At 36.4% G+C, this 18,990-nt stretch overlaps 1 protein-coding gene across 10 annotated transcripts in view; it reads right to left on the reverse strand.

Moving 5' to 3' along the window:
* The window catches only part of CSNK1G3 (casein kinase 1 gamma 3), a 123,436-nt gene that overhangs the window by 15,158 nt on the left and 89,288 nt on the right, over positions 1 to 18,990 (reverse strand). For 7 of the 10 annotated variants that reach the window (XM_070374067.1, XM_070374071.1, XM_070374069.1 and 4 more), the window contains 2 exons: positions 8,971 to 9,077; positions 8,438 to 8,461 (listed from right to left, as the gene is read on the reverse strand). In XM_070374067.1, coding sequence (XP_070230168.1) covers positions 8,438 to 8,461; positions 8,971 to 9,077 — 131 coding nt within the window. Of the gene's footprint in view, positions 1 to 8,433; positions 8,462 to 8,970; positions 9,078 to 18,990 lie in introns of those variants that run through there. The other 3 variants (XM_070374072.1, XM_070374076.1, XM_070374073.1) reach the window with 2 other exon arrangements.

Below are 18,990 nucleotides of genomic sequence, written 5' to 3' on the forward strand. Positions count from 1 at the left end.
GAGAACCTCCAAGACCTTCTAGTATTAACACCAAAAAGGATGTCATTTCGTCACCAGGGATTGGAATGCAAAAGTAGGAATTCAAGAGATACCTGGAGTAACAAGCAAGTTTGGCCCTGAAGTACAAAATCAAACAGGGTAAAGGCTAACAGAGTTCTGTCAAGAGAACACACTGGTCATAACAAACACTCTCTTCCAACAACACAAGAGATGACTCTACACATGGACATCACCAAATGGTCAATATCAAAATCAGACTGATTGTTATTCTTTGCAGCTGAAGATAGAGAAGCTCTATTCAGTCAGCAAAAACAAGACCAGGAGCTGACTGTGGCTCAGATCATGAGCTCCTTATGGCAAAATTCAAGCTTAATTGAAGAAAGTAGGGAAAACCACTAGGCCATTCAGATATGACCTAAATCAAATCTCTTATGATTATACAGTGGAAGTGACAAATAAATTCAAGGGATTAGATCTGGTAGACAGAGTACCTGAAGAATTATGGATGGAGGTTTGTAACACAGTATAGGAGGAAGTAACCAAAACCATCCCAAAGAAATGCAAGAAGGCAAAGAGACTGTCTGAGGAGGCTTTATTGAGGAATGTCTGAGGAAATGTCTGAGGAAAGAAGAGAAGCAAAAGGTAAGGGAAAGAAAGGGAAAGATACCCAAATGAATGCAGAATTCCAGAGAATAACAAGGAGAGGTAAAAAAGGCCTCCTGAAATGAACAAGGCAAAGAAATAGAGAAAAACAATAGAATGGGAAAAACTGGAAATCTCATCAAGAAAATTGGAGATATAAAGGAAACACTTCATGCCAAGGATGGGCACAATAAAGGACAGAAATGGCAAGGACCTAACAGAAGCAGAAAAGATTAAGAAGAGGAGGCAAGAAGACAAAGAAGAAGTATACAAAAAAAGGTCTTAATGACCAGATAACCACAAAGGTGTGGTCACTCACCTAGAACCATACATCCTACAGTGTGAAGTCAACTGGACCTTAGGAATCATTATTACAAACCAAGCTAGTGGAGGTGATGGAATCCCAGCTGAGCTATTTCAAATCCTAAAAGATGATGCTGTGAAAGCGCTGCATTCACTATGCCTGCAAATTTGGAAAACTCAGAAGTGGCCATAAGACTAGAAAAGGTCACTTTTCATTCCAATCCCAAAGAAGGGCAATGTCAAAGAATGTTCAAACTACCAGACAATTGTGCTAATTTCACACGCTAGTAAGATAATGCTTAAAATCCTTCAAGCTAGGCTTCAGCAGTATGTGAACAGAGAACTCGGAAATATACAAGCTGGGTTTAGAAAAGGCAGAGTAACCAGAGATCAAATTGTCAACATTTGTTGGATCATAGAAAAAGCAAGAGATTTCTAAAAAAAACCTCTACTTCTGTTACACTAAAGCCTTTAACTGTATACATCACACAAACTGTGGAAAATTCTTAAAGAGATGAGAACACCAGACCACCTTACCTGTCTCCTGAGAAATCTGATTACGGGACAAGAAGCAATAATTAGAAATGGACATGGAACGATAGACTGGTTCACAACTGGGATAGGAGTACCTCAAGACTGTACACTGTCACCTTGCTAATTCAACTTATATGCAGAGTACATCTTGGGAAATGCTGGACTGGATGAATCACAAGCAGGAATCAAGACTGCCAGGAGAAATGACAACAGCCTCAGATACATAGATGACACCACTCTAAAGGCAGACAATGAAGAGAAACTAAGAAGCCTCTTCATGACGGTGAAAGAGGAGAGTGAAAAAGCTGCCTTAAAACTCAACATTAAAAAAGTTAAGATCATGGCATCTGGTCCCATCACTTCAAGGCAAATAGATGGGGGGAAAGTGGAAACAGTGACAGATTTTATTTTCTTGGGCTCCAAAATCACTGCAGACAGTGACTGCAACCACAAAATTAAAAGATGCTTGCTCCTTGGAAGGAAAGCTATGACAAACCTAGACCGCATGTGGTTTTTCCAGTAGTCATGTAAGGATATAACAGTTGGACCATAAAGAAGGCTGAGTACTGAAGAACTGATGCTTTCGAATTGTGGTACTACAGAAGATGCTTAAGAGTCCCTTGGACAGCAAGGAGAACAAACCAGTCAATCTTTAAGGTAATCAACCTGAATATTCATTGGAAGGATGGATGCTAACGCTCCAGTACTTTGGCCACCTGATGTGAAAAGCCGACTCACTGGAAAAGAACCTGATGCTGGGAAAGACTGAAGGCAAAAGGAGAAGAGGGTGGCAGAGGATGAGATGTTTAGATAGTATCACCAACTCAATGGACATGAATTTGAGTAACTCCAGGAGATAGTGAAGAACAGAAGAGCCTGCTGTGCTGCAGTCAATGGGGTTTCAAAGAGCTGGAGATGACTTGGTGACTGAATAACAAAAACCTTAAATTTCCCAAGGTCCTGATCATGATACATTCCACAAATGGACACAAAGTTGGTACTTTTAATTTAATATCTACTGAATAAATCAAATTTTTGCCTCATAAATGGAGCTAACTTCTAAAGTAAGAACCTGGTCAAAATCCTAAACCATGTTTTAAAGCCAAAGCTCTTAGCCTTAGGTCACAAACTCTAGTGAAATATTACAAAATATAGATCTCAGTGCCCATGGAAACTTTTCTGGAAATAAATGGTCAATAAAGGAATTAAATTAATAAAGGAATCTGAATCGCAAGAAGCACTGCTTTCCAGATTCAACTACCAGGCCAACTTCCTACATCTCCATTTCCAATGAGGACTTGTCCTGGATGCAAGGAGCTGAGCGCTAGAGACACCGAGTGGACACCATGTCATCAATTTACATGAGAGCAGGCCAAATGCATAAAATGAAACCATATAATTTTAACTTGGTACAGCTAAAGGGGGGGGGTATAGAGGGTAGTTATCGGAAATAATAATTGTAATGATAGCAAAGATTCCAGGAATTAGCACATATAGAAATTTTCACAGATGATATGACCAAGTTATTCTATCAATAAGTCCAATTATTTGGTCTTAGAATATAACTTATATTTTCAAAAATTTTCAAAGACATTTTCTCTCCTGTTGTTCAGTGACTACATTTTCTTATCCATTCATTCATACCTCATATGCAATCTCATATGCATACCTCATACCTCAATCTCCTCAGATCGAGACTGACAACTACCCTGGGAAAAGATTTAGGCTGTGCAGACAATTAAATCATGTTCCTGTCAATGATTCTATTTTTCTCAGCTCTTTCTTGATTATCCCTTGTATGGTTCCAGTGAGCCAAAATGTTCTCAAAAGTCAAAGTCACGCTTCTGACCAGATCATTCAGAAGGCTAGCCTAGAATCTTTGAAGCAACAACGCTACTCTTAAATCCTTTGGGAATAAACATTAAGTTCTATTTCTGATGAACACTGTTGCTTCACATACTGTTTACATAGGAAATAAGAAATGATAATGGATCAAAGTCCTAAACTCTGTAGAAAACATAGATGGGAACAACCAAGATTTTGCTACTGACATCACACCACCATTTCCCCATTACTGACTGCCTTTTTCTTCTTGTAAAACATGGCTTGTCTTCCTGGATCTCTGTCAAAAACTTTCTTCTCAAAAGTCTACCCAGAAACTGAAGCACATTCCTCCGTCTGGATCTGAAGTGCTTATCTGCCCCTGTAACTCACTGGCTCGTCAGTATCCAGTTGAGGGACTGTTGGTACCTGCCAGACCCTCTGCACTTAGGACCCCAGAACCTAGCCTATCCTCCGCTGGTTGAAGAGGATATAGGAGGTATCTTTCATGACATCTGAACTTTAATTCACTGCCAAAGGATTTTTTTCCCCTTAAAACTTATACTTGAAATGTAATTTCATTTCTCTAGCTTTCTCAATGATAAAAATGAGAAACTATTTGGTTAGACAAGTGGGGTTTAGATCAGAGAGCAAGATCATGTATGTAGCCACTCTAACAAAGCAACTGCACCTTCACTTTCTTCCTTTCCATCCCCACGCAGCAAGTATCACAAACCTGAAATGACTTTCACAATTTGCCCACCCTCTCATGCTGGTTTAGTTTATACCTTCAACTGCCTCCATCACTGCTAAGAGCCTTTTAACTGACTTTCATGGAAGACTCACCTCTCTCCAATCTGCCATCCAAACTTCCCTCATCATAAATATGGCCATGCCCTTTCTTCTTAAATCTCAGCAATGGTTCTCCACTGTCCTAAGGCATCAGTTTTAAAAATTTGGTCCCAATGTATTTCTACTCTCCTCTCACTCTCATCCTACATTAGGCTTCCTTTCCCAGACAGCCTGTATCTTAGAAGGAAGGAAGGAAAAGAGGGCAGGAAGGAGGGAAGGGAGATTTCCTGAAGCCCAGGAAGTGACATAAGCCTCAAAACTGGCACCAAAATAATTTTCTTAAGGTTCAATCTGATTATACCATTTCTTGGCTTAAAACCCACAGTGTGCTTTCTTGGGCTAAGAAAGATAATGTCCAATTTTTTTTTTTTTTAAAACCTTGTTACTAAAACCTTTTGAGATTAGACACTCAGCCTGTCTCAGTTCCCATTAATATAATCATACTCTACTTGCACGGGTCACTACTCACACTTACCCATTCTTTCCTTGCTTCACGTTGTTACGCAATCTCTTCTCTCTGACCCCCATTCCCCTTTTCAAATCACATTCATCTCTGAACTTCGGCAAATGTATCCTTACCCACAAAGATCTCTATGATCTTCAGCTGGAAATGCACACCCAGTCTCTGAACTCCATAGTGTTAACCCTATAACACCTTGTTTTATATCGGTGATTCTCAATCCTGGTTATTCCTTAAAATCAGCTTAAAAGCATTTTAAAAATACTGGTAACCAGACCCCACCACTACTGAGAATGCACAGCCTAAGTACTGGCATATTTTTAAAACTGCCCCGATGATTGTGATATCAAGCCAGGTTTGAGAACCACTCTACATGAAAGTCTCTGGTGTACTTACTACTTTCTCTAATGGAACAACAGGGTCCTGACTTAGCTTCATAATCATCGTATCACCATACACACAACAACTATTCAGTAAATGACAGAAAATGGGGGGTGGGGAGATGGCGCAGAGAAACAGAGAAACAAAGGAAAAAAGATGAATTCATAATATTTCAAAACTCAGTAACTAAACTTGAAGCCTTAGTCTCCTAAATTCCTGGAAGAAATGATGAGGCTGCTGTCATTTCGATCACCTGTTTAAAAAAAGTCTCCACTACAGTTAAAAAAAGGGGGGGAGGCAAAATCTCATTACTATTGAAGGAGCCACTTTGTCTTGGGGGAAGAGATTATTTTCCATCATTTGGAAATCATACATTTACATAAACTTGAGATTCTAAAATATTTGTTGTAGAATACATTTCAGTTTATGAGATGGGGTAAGAAAGACCTCTGCCAATCACAGGTAAGAAGAAAAGAAGGAAGTAGCAAACAGATTCTGAAAAAGAATTCTAGGCCAGTCCCTAGCTACCCAGAAAATTGTGGAAAAGAGAAGAGAAGCATTAGCCCCAACTTTGGAAAAGAAATTATGCTCACATTTCTTAATCACAGACTAAGAGGGTATAAGGAATACAATAATAAGGCTGTAGGAACATTAAAATAACCTTGATCAAAGACAGGACAAAATGTTGTGTGTTTAAAAAGAATTTCCAACTAATGAACAGTTTGGGAAGTTCTGAGAATTTCTGTAACCCATATGGAATAAAAAAGCTACACTGAACTCATGGACTGCTATCAATTTTTCTAAAGAAACTGCTGTATTCAGATATAATTCACATACCATTAAATTCACCTTTTTAAAACATATAATACAATTTTTTTTTAATATAGTCAAGGGATTTTTCAGCTCTCACCGCTATCTAAGTTCAAAACACTGTCTGCACTCCATAAAGAAACCACATAACCTATCAGCAGTCACTCCTCTATTCCTCTTCTCTGTTCCAGGCCTTCACTATTTTCTGTCTCTGTATATTTGCTAATTCTGGACATTTTACATAAATGGACCTTATAATGTATAGCCTTTTATGTCTGGTTTATGTCACATTGCATCATGTTTTCAATTTTATTTTTTTATATTGTCAACTTATAGTACATTGCATAGATACACTACATTATGCAGTCAATCATTTAGTAATAATTTATTGAGGCTTTGCGGATCTTACCAAAAAAAAGGCCTGGTTTTTAAGAAATCCTGATAGCTCAGTTGGTAAAGAATCCACCTGCAATGCAGGAGACCCTGGTTGTTCAATTCCTGGGTCAGGAAGATCCCCTGGAGAAGGGATAGGCTACTCACTCCAGTATTCTTGGGCTTCCCTTGCGGCTCAGCTGGTGAAGAGCCTGCAATGTGGGAGACCTGGGTTTGATCCCTGAGTTGGGAAGATCTCCTGGAGAAGGCAAAGGCTGCCCACTCCGGTATTCTGGCCTGGAGAATTCCAAGGACTGTATAGCCCATGGGCTCGCAGAGTTGGACACAGCTGAGCAACTTTCACTTTCACTTCAAGAAGTTTTAAAAGGTGGGAGATAGATAAAGAGAATAACATATCAATGACAGACTTAAGAAACTAATGGAACACAGAATTCAGAATGGAAAATGAGGCTGGGAAAGACAGACCAGAGCAACCATGAAGGGCCTGGTGCCATGCCAAGTGATCTGGACTTGCTGCTCTATGCAAAAGAGAACCTCCCTTCAGAAAGAGTCTCCCACCCCTCCCCACCACTTCCTTTTTTCTTATCTTCCAACACCTACAGATAGAAACCCAAACCATAAACATACACACTCACACCCATCTCAACTAAATAAATTACTACCCATTCTTCAAAGCCCCCTCCACAAAGCATTCTCTGACCATCCTGTCAAACAACTCTAACAGGACCTTTTTCACAATATTTATCATACACTGATAAATGGTAATACAGCTGCAATTATCCCTGCTGAAGAGTGAGCTTCATAAAAGCAAGGATAGTATCATTAGTTCTGAAATCCAAGCAGTGTAAACGCTGAATGAACACATGGAAAAAATGCAATAGATTTGGCGGAAAGTAGATCTCTAGGAGGATGAGAACACACAATGGCCGGTTTCGGTGACGAATCTGGGTGTGGAAGTAAAAATAGAGAATGTTGATGGAAGAAGCACAAGCCTGGCAAGATGAACGAGGTCACTGGCAGCGAGTAGAGAAACAGAAGGGGTGATAATGGCAAGTGAGTACCTGCCACGCCATGTGCCAGACAAAATACCAGCGCTTTAGTACATTTAATTTTTTCAACAGCCCACGAGGTAGATATTATTGGCCTCATTTTACAGGAAAAGAAACAAGCTTGAAGAAGGAAACAAACAGTGGCAGAAGTAGGTTTCTACAACTTATGTTTCTTTGCAAAGGCCATGTGCGTTACTATCTGCCTTACGTCATCCCCTTTTATAATTGTGCTTGGGATTGCACCAGCACATGTAACTGTTTTTTACTTTTGACATAAAAATACAGAAGTATGTAGCTGACTGATTATATCCTGAAATCCACCAAAACTAAGTCACAGTGGCTATGAATAAATTCCACAGTCAAACTGGTTAAAAGGAACACTTGCTCATTACTCTCTTAAACAGAAATATCCACAAAAGTTTCCTCATCTTGCAGTCAATAAATGAACATTGTCTTAAAAATTATATAAGGTTCCTTTTAGACATGAGTAGAATGTTACACAATTTACTAATCTAAACCACTTTCGTTATTTACCCCAAGGCTTGGGGTAAATTTGTCCTAAAATCGAAGGAAGCATTTTAAACACAGCGTTATAACTAAAGGCAAGTGTCAATAAATAGTTTAAATTCAGTATTACTGCAACAGATAAGAATATTATTTTTCATAATATCTGTATTTAGCAGTTACTATTTAGATGAGGATTTTTCATAACACTCTCTTACTATAGTTTATCATGAAATTTAATAATGCATAGTATGTGTATTTAACGGCAATATAATTAGCAAGTGAAGTACTGGTTTAGTGATGTTATTGCTAGGTGTATTTAACAACTACAAATAGGAAAAAAAGTTTGACTCAAAAACTTGCCTCTTTTAAAAGCAAATAATGCATTGTGTTACAAAACAAATGCACAAGCACAAGCAAGACTGGTGTATCATCTACTCAATAAAAAGTGCCCCCAAATGTTTCATCTGTGTCACTTGAAACAAAAAAGCTGCAGCAGGCAAAAGAGCTCCTCAATTATTTCTTGCTTTTCAGAGTTAATGTAAATGATATTAAAGACTTTTGTATGACTTTTACCAATTATAATTTCTATGTTGAAAAGTTTGTTTTTAAAGACACAAACTGGTGCTAAATCTTTGAGATTATAGTCAACGGAGCTATTTCTGCCTGCCTACACTTGAGAACTCACCACATGTTCAACACTTTCTGGCAGCTAAACACAAAAAAAATAGAAGGAAAAAGAGAGAGAGAGATATCATCAGAAACTGCCCACACTGAAATTATCACATTGTTTTCATGCTTAATTTTTTTCCAAGCAGAATTATAATTTTAACAACAAACAACTAATTTAAAACTAGTATTAATACATGCAGTATACCACAAAATTAATATTTTTATGTTTACAGAAAAAAATATGCCTCTAAAGTATAGTAGTAATTTTCATGCACCAACATTCCTAAAACTAATAAGCTAAAAACATGCTGTTAACTCTAAATAAGAATCTGAGCACAGTTCTTAAATAACTATTTTTATATTATTAAAACATTTACTGAAATAGCACTATTTAAAACTTAGTGGTTAAAACAATTAAATATACCAATTTGTTTTGCATGCACCTACTCCTTGAAAAAAATTTCCTTAAATAATTGCACATGACTGTAAGTCTCAAACATGCACAGTTTAAGGGAAAAAGTGACTAAATCAAGCAAAACCAATACATACTTGGTTTCATCCATCACCTCTACTTCTGTAGGGGCTGTGATGGGTGCATTTGAACGTCCTGCAGTAGGGTCATCTGTGTTTAATTCTCCATTTGTAGAACTTACAACCTGCAAAAGAGAAAAAAAAAAATATATATATATACACACACACACAAAAAAAAAGTAATAAGTTATACAATGATAAACATAAAGTATTTAAATTAGAAAGTTAATATGAAGACCACAAAACAATTAGTATGTAGTTGTTCATAACTAAATATACTAACAGGTCTACATTAAAGATAAAGTCATTCAACACTTGCTTTTCAACTTACTTCCTGGTCATCTTGAAATTTCTGTCCTGTCTGCTATCCTCTGGTTTTTAAGGCTAATGCAATCAGTTCCCTTTTGGGTACCCAGCTCCTTTGGTACTCTGCTACATCATGAATTATTTGCTTTGGAAACTTTAATACTGTCCTTCCAACAGACCCTCCGTTTCATTCGGTAATCACGCTCAGGTCTCACCCTCATTTGTCCATTCATTCACCCAGTTTTTCAAGCCCTAAATCTAGGCATCACTGTGATTCCTCTCTTTGACATAAACCATCAGCAGATTATGTTAAATCCTCCCTGACACAAACCCCAAACCTAACTGGGTCCTCCCCACTCTTAAGACTACTAAAACCAAGAGATAATGGTCCAAAGCACTCTTGAATGAAGTAGAGCAAAAACTGATCAACTGGTCAGCTTTTATTTGTATCTACCGCCCATTAATGGATTGTCCACACAACCACCAAGATGTTCCTTTAAGATGTAAATTAGGCAACACATAACTCTCTGCTTAAAACTCTTATAATGTCAACTTTATGGTTTCATTTGAAATAAAGATCTATATTCTTTACTCCAATTTACAAAGCCCCACAAGATCTCAATCCTGTCTACCCCTTTGATCTCATAGCACTTTCCCTTTCTTCACTAGCCTCCATCCAACATCAAGCTTATTTCCACCTAAGGCCTTGGCATTATCTTTTCTTACTCCCTGGAATTCTCTTCTTGCTTAGTGGCTATTTTCTCGTCTTTCAGATTCTCAGAGAATAGGATTTTTTTTCAACATATAATCTAGAACTTTTGTGCAGAAACACTCTTATATGTTATACTTCATTTGTAATTCTTTGTATAGCATTTATCAATATTGATGTTTTTCTGATTGACTGATTGATCAGTTTCTTAACACCCACCCCAAATTCTATTAAAATTAAGCTCCATAACAGCAAGAGCCTTCTGTTATTTCCTGAGAGATCTCCTCACCTCAATGTGGCACAAAAAAGGCACTCAATAAATATTTGTTGGAATAAATGAATATATGCATGCATATATGAAAGCTTGAAGCAAGATAAAAATCATAACACTCCCAAATTCTCTTGGTCCAACAAAGTCTCTCTACTGTCCTATCTCTTGTTTTCCTCTAAACTTAATAAAAAACAATCATCTTAATTTACCATTTATATTTTTATAAAATTCCCCATTTATTCCTTAACTCCTCCCAATCTATACTCTGACCCTATATCAGAACTCAAATTGAGGTTTTTCTTGAAGGTTACCAATAGTTCCTAAAAGGTATGTTAGTAGTCTTTGCTCAGTCTTCATTTGCCTGTACATCTCTCTATCACTTGGCACCAGCTAATGACTTTGAAGTGAGACAGAGCTAGATACAAAACCTAGTTCTACCACTTACCACTTATGTGACTCTGGGAAGACACCTTACCTTGCTAAACCTCAGTATTCTCAACTATGAAATTGGAAACAGAAGTTATCTGTTTAATAAGGTTGATATGAATAGGAAATAAAGTTAATATATAAAATACAGTGACTGGCATATAGTAAGAGTTCAACAAATGGTGGCCATCATTATTACCATCAGTCTAACCTAAACAATGGCTTCAACTATTACCTTTACAAAAAGGATTCCCCAAGCCTAACTGCTCACCTACATGGTTAGTTAGCTAGATCAAGTTTGGCACCTTGTTATTTCTAAAACCACATTTATCATATTCCTTCTTAAATCTGTTACGTTTCCTATAGTCCCTACTTTTACTAAAGCCCTACCCACTTCCCAGACCTCCAGGCTCAAAAATCTCAAAATCATTTTTGATGCTTTCTCTACATGATCTCTTTATGATGTAACAAAAGTCTAAGTATCAGAGCTGACAGGTGACTAGTAGACTTAACACTTCCATTTACAGAGGCCGGTTTCTAAAACTTAAATTCCAGGCTTCCGTGGTGGCTCAGTGGTAAAGAATCCACCTGCCAAAGCAGGAGATATGGGTCCAGTCCTTGATCCCAGGAAACTCCCACATGCTGTTGAGCAACTAATCCCATGCGCCACAACTATTCAGTTTGTGCTCTAGAGCCTGCGAGCTGCGACTATTGAGCCCGTGTGCTGCAACCACTGTTGTACCCGTGTACAACAAAGACCCAGCACAGCCAAAAACATTAGATAAAATTATACATAAAAAGTTTAAGTTCTAAAAGACAACATTACGCCAAGCACCGTTCTAGGAACTTGGAATACCACAGTAAACAATGCAGAAAAACATCTCTGTCCTTGTAGACTTAATAGTCAGTGTAGGGAAATAGGCCCTCTCCCTGCAGCTCAAGCTAGATAACCAGAAATCAATCAATGTGTCTAGACTAGGTCATGATTTATACAAGTTCAATTTCCTATAGCCTATATGGAACAAGTACTTAAGAAATGAGCACTGCATTTGTTCCTTCAGCTGAAAACACAAAGCTGCCTTGATCCTCTTTAGAGGCAATTCAATGGGAGGAATATTCCTAAGTCACCCTCTCAGCTTCTGGGGCACCTGCTTCCTCCTTTCTGTCATACTTTGAGCTCTGTGGTACTGTGCCAATTTTCTCTCTTTCTGAAAATGTGAAAAGATACTTATTTGTTCTAATTACTGAATATAATTGGCTTCTTTATTTTTAAAATGTCAGAGCCTCTACCTTGAACTGGAAAGAAGCTAAAAAGCAGAATTCTTATCCCATACTTTTCTATTCTCCATCACTTTTAACTAGCAGAGTGCCTTGCATGTAGTAGATAACTAACAGTTCAATGAACTATTTCCATTTTTATTTCCTTAACATGATAGTCAACAGGTTTCTTCCCCATCCCTTTTTGTTCAATGGCCCTACATAGTTGGAAGGACACTCCTTACCCCATCAACTTATAGGCAGTTCCTCTGATGTGTCTTCCCTTTCTTAAGCAGCATAAATGAAAATTTGAAACTCTAGTACTCTAAATTTCCAGCAACAGTACCTATACATGCATTATAATTATATAATCTGATTTACTTCACTTCATATAATTTCATCACAAAGTTATATCAGACTTCAATAAATTTTATTTTAGTGAAATGCTTCAAATTTCATTCTACATGGTTGATCAGAACCGGATTAAAAAGAAGTTAACATCTGACTTTATAAAAATTTTAATGTAATTTTTCCTGGGCTCCCCAGATTCCCTAACCCTCTGAGTAAAAGCCAATAGCCCAGGGCCAGAACACAATCAATGTGGTAACAGAGTTCTGTTAAGCTGACCCACTTAACAGCAACAACCTAAGAGTGAATCAGGCATTAAAAGTGTTTCCACTTAAGGAAACGAGTGGTCTTTTCTAAACAGATTTTACAAGAAGAAACAAAGACATGATATTATAAACTGTGTCAATATCTTCTTGGAAACCAAAGGCAATGGATCAAACAAAAATTATTTTTGTAAGCCAAATTTTGAGAAATGATTCCACTTAAGTGACTTTTCTAGAATAATTCAAACTAGAACATAAGAATCTCTGCAATATTAGTGTTTATCAGGCTAGTTTCTTCAGAGGATGAGATGGTTGGATGGCATCACCAACTCAATGCACATGAGTTTGAGCAAACACCAGGAGATAGTGGAGGATAGAGCCTGGCGTGCTGCAGTCCATGGGGTTGCAAAGAGTCAGACATGACAGAGCGACTGAACAACAAATCTAAAAATCACAAATGCTTTGAGGTTTGACATTTCAAAAGAAAATACAGCTATTTTATAGGATTTTTGTTGTTGCTGTTCTTGTTCTTAAAGAAATTTTCACTGTTATTCCCACTTGATAAGAAACTTAGTGTAATTCTCATTTTAAGAGGTTTAAAAAAAAAGTAACTAGGTTACCGTTTTACTCTCACAATATCAGAGTTAAATGGGAGGCAGTGGGCAAAAAGCCTGTAGCTAAGCGAGGGCGAAAAATAATGGTTCATTTAACGCCTGCCTGCCCCGTCTAATTCCAAAGAAATCATTATCATAGACGAGTACAAAGACAACATGTCTTTGTACTGAAGGATGTTAAAATGCCAATTAATTTACTTTCCGTATAGAATGAATTCAAATTCGTTATACTACTATCTTCCTAATTTCTATTTGAAGTTTTGTGAGCATGTTATCAAATGCTCAGTAGAGGCACACTATATTAATGAATTAAATCATCTAATCAAAAAAATATATTAGAAATACTAAAAAAACATATATTTCACTTAAGACACTCAGCTTTTTCTAGAGGCATCTATAAGAAAGCACACTAGTAAAAGAGATACAGTTAAAAGGTTCAACATGACTGTATGAAACCAGCTTTCTAACATATTCTAAAAGCTACAGAAATATAATTAATATTCCAACTGATGACCCAAAGGCCCAGTGATTTTCTCAGTGACTTTCACCAAAGAAAAACCAAAATGGATTCTCTATTCAATCTCTGAGTGATCTAATATTCACTTAGACTAATAGATTCTTTTGAGTACTCCAGTCTTGCAAGATGTTACTGCAAATGACACTGGAAAAGTGTTAAATTCCTTAACATGAGATATCTGTTTGTCTTTCATTTCCTGGTGACTCAGACAATAAAGAATCTGCGTGCAATGCAGTAGACCCGGGATCAATCCCTGGGTCAGGAAGATCCCCTAGAGAAGGGAATGGCAGCCCACTTCAGTATTCTTGCCTGGAGAATTCCATGGACAGAGGAGATTGGCAGGCTATAGTCAATGGGGTCGCAAAGAGTCACACATGACTGAGCGACTTCACTTTCAATGTTCAGACTACCAGCCCTTTGCTGCAAAACTCCTATATATCATATCCTAGCTCTCCCCCTCCCCTTCTCGGAGCAGTTCTTAGAGTTACTTAAGATACTGCCTTCAGGCTTGACATCCTGAAAATTCCCACTCAATAAAACATAACTCTCAACTTTTAGATTGCGAATATATTTTTTAGTCAACAAAATCCCAACCATTCAAAAAGTCTCCCTGCCTCTTGTTTTGGGTAGAGCAAGCTCAGTTTACACTATATTCTCTTCCCTACTATATATAGTAGCTATTAAAATCTTTCTTTACTGCCAGAAAAGAAAAAAAAAGAGTATCAAAACAAATGTGTAATGCTGATTTATCCCAATTGTAACTAAACAAGGGATTTCCTAAACTAAACTAAAAAAAAAAGGAACTGGAAATTATTTATGTAATAAAGGCATGTAACTTCTCTCATTCCACAAACCTCTCTTTTCCAGACTTTAGTACCCCCAAAAAAAATAAAAGAGATGACTCTTGTAGTTACTCAATTTTTTTTTCCTTGTTAGGACCTCAGTATTTTCAAAGATTTGACAAAGAAAACTAAACTTGGTTATCTGAAATGTTTTGAAAAGGCCTGCATTAACAATTAGCATAAAGGAGAACTGACTCAGATATGACATCTATTACTCCTCTGACTTTTAACCACATATGTTTTATCATTTCAAGATATGTTTGTCTGATTCTTTTTCTGTTACCATCACCTGTATCTGCATTTCTGAAGTGATAATAACTAAAATATCAGACTGCTTATTATAACAATTAATATTATTGTTTCATTTCATCAACAGTGCCTGGCTGTAAAACATATCTGCACCACTTGCAATTCTGCCCTTTCTCCCCAGTGTCACACGGTTCCTTACATGAAAAAAGAAAGGCTGGACAAGCAAAAGAGCTTTCCAACAGTCAGAAAGTATGCCACACCAAGTAAAACAGTTCTCTGAGTAGTTAACACCTGTCTTCTTCCCTCTGCTTGCCATGACCTCTCAGCGTTTACAGATCAGATGTTTAGTTAACATAGAGCTCGATGTTACAGTGAAAAGTTCAACACAGTGGCATTAGAGACTAGTACTATCTGCTGCCAGTGGTACATTTTAAAACCCCATTTTGGAAATTCTGATTTGCCAGGTGGAAACCTACCAAAAAGGGTTACTGACCCCTCCCCTTCCCTCAACCCTCATACCCAATTAAATTGTATCTTCTATCTTTCAAGTCCTTTTGTTTCTCTTTATCTCCACTACCCATCATCACTCCTCAACTGTGGACTTTTGAGAGTTGTGGCCCTGCCTTAGACTTGTCTCCCTTCCATTTGGTCTCAAAAGTATCTCTGTAAATGCTAATCTAATCAAGTTACTTCTAATTCTCTTTATGCCTACCCAATACCCTTAGACCAAAACCCAAATTTAATAACAAAACTTTCAGGTCCTTCACAATTCCCCTCCTGTCTGCCTGTCAGTCTCATTTCTCAATACATAATAGCTTGACAGAACTGCATTTAATTCCTCAGTCTGTCACTCTCTCCTCCACAATCTTACACACACTTTTCTCTGCCTGGTACACTCCTCTCTTAACCCCTTCCTTCTACCTTCTTCAAATGCTAAGTCCTACTGATTCTTCACTTTGAAAACATGTGAAAAAATAAGAGTATAAATAATATTTTTTTCAGGAAACTTTAACTTGCTAAATCCAAGTTAGATGCTTTTCCTACATATTCTCATAGTACCCTGTACTTCCTCCGCTTATCATACCACCTGCTTATTAGCTCTTTCCATTAACTGAAAGCTCCATAGGGACAGACACCATATCTGTTATTCTTTCCTTTATTCAAAGAACCTACTAGCACAGTGCCAAACACGTGGTAAACATTTATATATATTTGCTGAATAATGAAGAGCCAAGAAACGGAAAATGGTAGGTCTAGGCTTCTCAACCATATTTATTACCAGTGATTCTCAGAGGAGCAGGGGGGGACACACTTGTACCCCTAGGAAATTTTCCAAATCACATACAAGCCAAGAACAGATTGAAAATACAGACTTCACGATATCTGAATATTATTCTCAATCTCTTAAGTGGGGAAAGTTTATCAAATAGATAGCATTATCTTTCTGATGAGTAAGTTAACTGAAGAGACAGAATAAAATTAGATAAATCCCATTTCACAATGCATTCTTTTGGCTACATCTCTATACTTCACTTTTCAGAGATGGATAAAAATACTAGTCAAGCTTCTTAATTTGCCAAAGCAATAGACAATTCTACTATTTAGTACTTCTTTGTCCCAGACTCTATACTAAATACTTTTTTTAAAAGTTCTCACAAAACCATGAATAAAGCTATCATTAATATCCCCATGTTATGATGAATAATCTAAGGCACGAAATTTGAAATTATGCAGCTAACCACAATTAAATCAACTTGGTAACCTATATACCTGACCTATAATATATATATAATAATTCTGAAAAGATAAGGAGTTCAAATACAGACTCCAAGGGGCATATATGAAATAGTGAGTGAGGATTTTTCTGTAGGTCGAAAAGGCAAGAGGTGTTCGTATACCAAATAGCAATCTATCTATTTTGTAAATGTATTTCCTGAAAACTATTTGATGATACGCCCTTGGTATTTATTGAGGAAAACTTTTTAATTGCCATGTAAGATCTTTGTTGCTCAGTCGTGTCCGACTCTTTGCGACCCCATGGACAGTCCATGGAATTCTCCAGGCCAGAATACTGGAGTGGGTAGCTGTTCCCTTCTCCAGGGGATCGTCCCAACCCAGGGATCAAACCCAGGTCTCCCACACCCTGCAAAGCCAGTGACTGAAACTTTGTCCGACAGGTGGTTCAACAACCACGGAACAAAGAACCTCAATGCAAATTCTTCTCATACTTGTGTATTAGTAAAGTGATCTTTCTATCTTCCCTTTATCAAATAATGAGAAAAAAACACACTGCTTTCCCTTCTTCTTTCATTCAAAGTAAAATATAGCATTCAATTATTGGAATAATCATATTAGCTCAGATTAAGATACCTTTACTTCCTCTCACTATTATTAATTTTTAAACTATTACTTCATCAGTCCAATTATGCCAGTGTCATAACTTTTCAAATTTTAAATTATACATAAATTCAACATTTTTGGATGGAGCAAGATTCACGCATGATCTTACTACGCTGCTAGCAAATTTTTCATGACAGTAAAACTACCTTAATGTTCATCATATCAAGTTAATTCAGGAAGTAACTGAAAACCAGTGTAAAAATTTTTACTCACTTATGTATTTACCCAAATAGTAAAGTGATCACTTACTAAATATTAGAATGAAGTCAGATGCAATCTTTATAAGGCAGAAAAGTTTTAAAGAAATAAGAAATAAGCAGATTTAAAATATATCTTTGAGAATATGTGAAAAAATAGAATAAAATACTGGAATGATTAGCCAACAATGAAACTCATTCACCCTTTGACAGTCCAAAGAAATTCCATGAGCCATCTTTAGGAATTCCACAAAGTGAAAAAAAAAAAAAAAAACTACTGATAAATTTGTGGCATTGGTACAAATCTTAATTGTTATAGATTTCCCTGAACCCTGAGCAAGACACGTTATAAAAACATACAACACTTAGAAACACGTAAATGTATACAGATACATACACAATTCAGCTTGTGTTTATGCAAATTAAACATAATTTCCTCAATTAACTTTTCCAATGATATGAATTTAGATCACAAAAAAGTTTTACCTCTCAGGCTCCCTTGCCTCTGAATCCCTCACTCCAAAATTTGACAGCACTATTCAAATTCTTCTGTTAATACATGACTGAAAGTTCCACAGACTACAAAATTCTATAAAAGTTGGTTTCACAATTTAAACTGTCTCTAAAATCTAACTGTGGGAAAAACATGATAACTCATAAGATTTAATTAAGAATTGGCTTTTTAAGAGTTCAAATCAAGACAGAATAAAATCCAAGCATAGATTCAGATTAATATATATGAAGAAAAAATATAAATTTGGTAAAATATAACAGAATATTGTTCAAGTTGAAGTATGTGGAGAAAAAAATTTAAAAATAGGTTTTACACTGAAATGGACTGAGGAAACATTTCTCATCTCAATTACTTTAAGCCAGCATTCAGATTATCTAAACTGACATTTTTAAAAGAAATAAGAGACTCAGTAATCTTTTCCTATTTTTATAATATATATAAAAAGATTAAAATTTAGGGGGCATTTAAGGGAAGAATATAGTAGCTATCTGTAAATGTATAGAAAAGGGGGAAAAGGAACACATCAAAAAAATAAGGGACAACTTTAAATTTTTCTTAATATCCAGAAAATAGAGGGAAATGTTTTATAAATATCTGTCTTTGAAATTATTTTCTCCATGTTATACTTTATCCAAATAAAACAAAATATGTCATTGTAAAACTGGGGTCATATTTATTTGACCAATTAATCAGAAAATACATTCTAAGGACTGAGAATGAAAATGTTAGATAACTGCTTAACTAAGTTTAAAGGAAGCAAAGTAATGAAAGGATAAGGTATAAAAATGTTCTATTACTTAAAGCATTAAAAAAGACTGAGCTCATTACTGGACAATCAAGTTTAACAGACAGTTCAAGTAATACATTTTATTTTTCTAATCTGTTCTGAGTACAACTTACTTAAATAATGTTGCATGTGCTTGCAAAAATGAACAAAGGCAAAATCTTAGTATCCCTTAGGTGGTCTTGCTAGACCATGTTAATTTTTCTCTTTTGGTTAAATTCAAAGGAATAGAATTATGGAGAGTTCAGCAACAAGTCTTTCATTAGGATAAGAAATCATGCCATGAGTTCCAAAAAGGGTTAGTTGTATAAATCTGGGAAATAATCACTCATGCAAAAATC

The sequence above is a fragment of the Bos mutus genome, chromosome 7, assembly GCF_027580195.1.
Source record: "Bos mutus isolate GX-2022 chromosome 7, NWIPB_WYAK_1.1, whole genome shotgun sequence".
NCBI classification, from domain to species: domain Eukaryota; kingdom Metazoa; phylum Chordata; class Mammalia; order Artiodactyla; family Bovidae; genus Bos; species Bos mutus.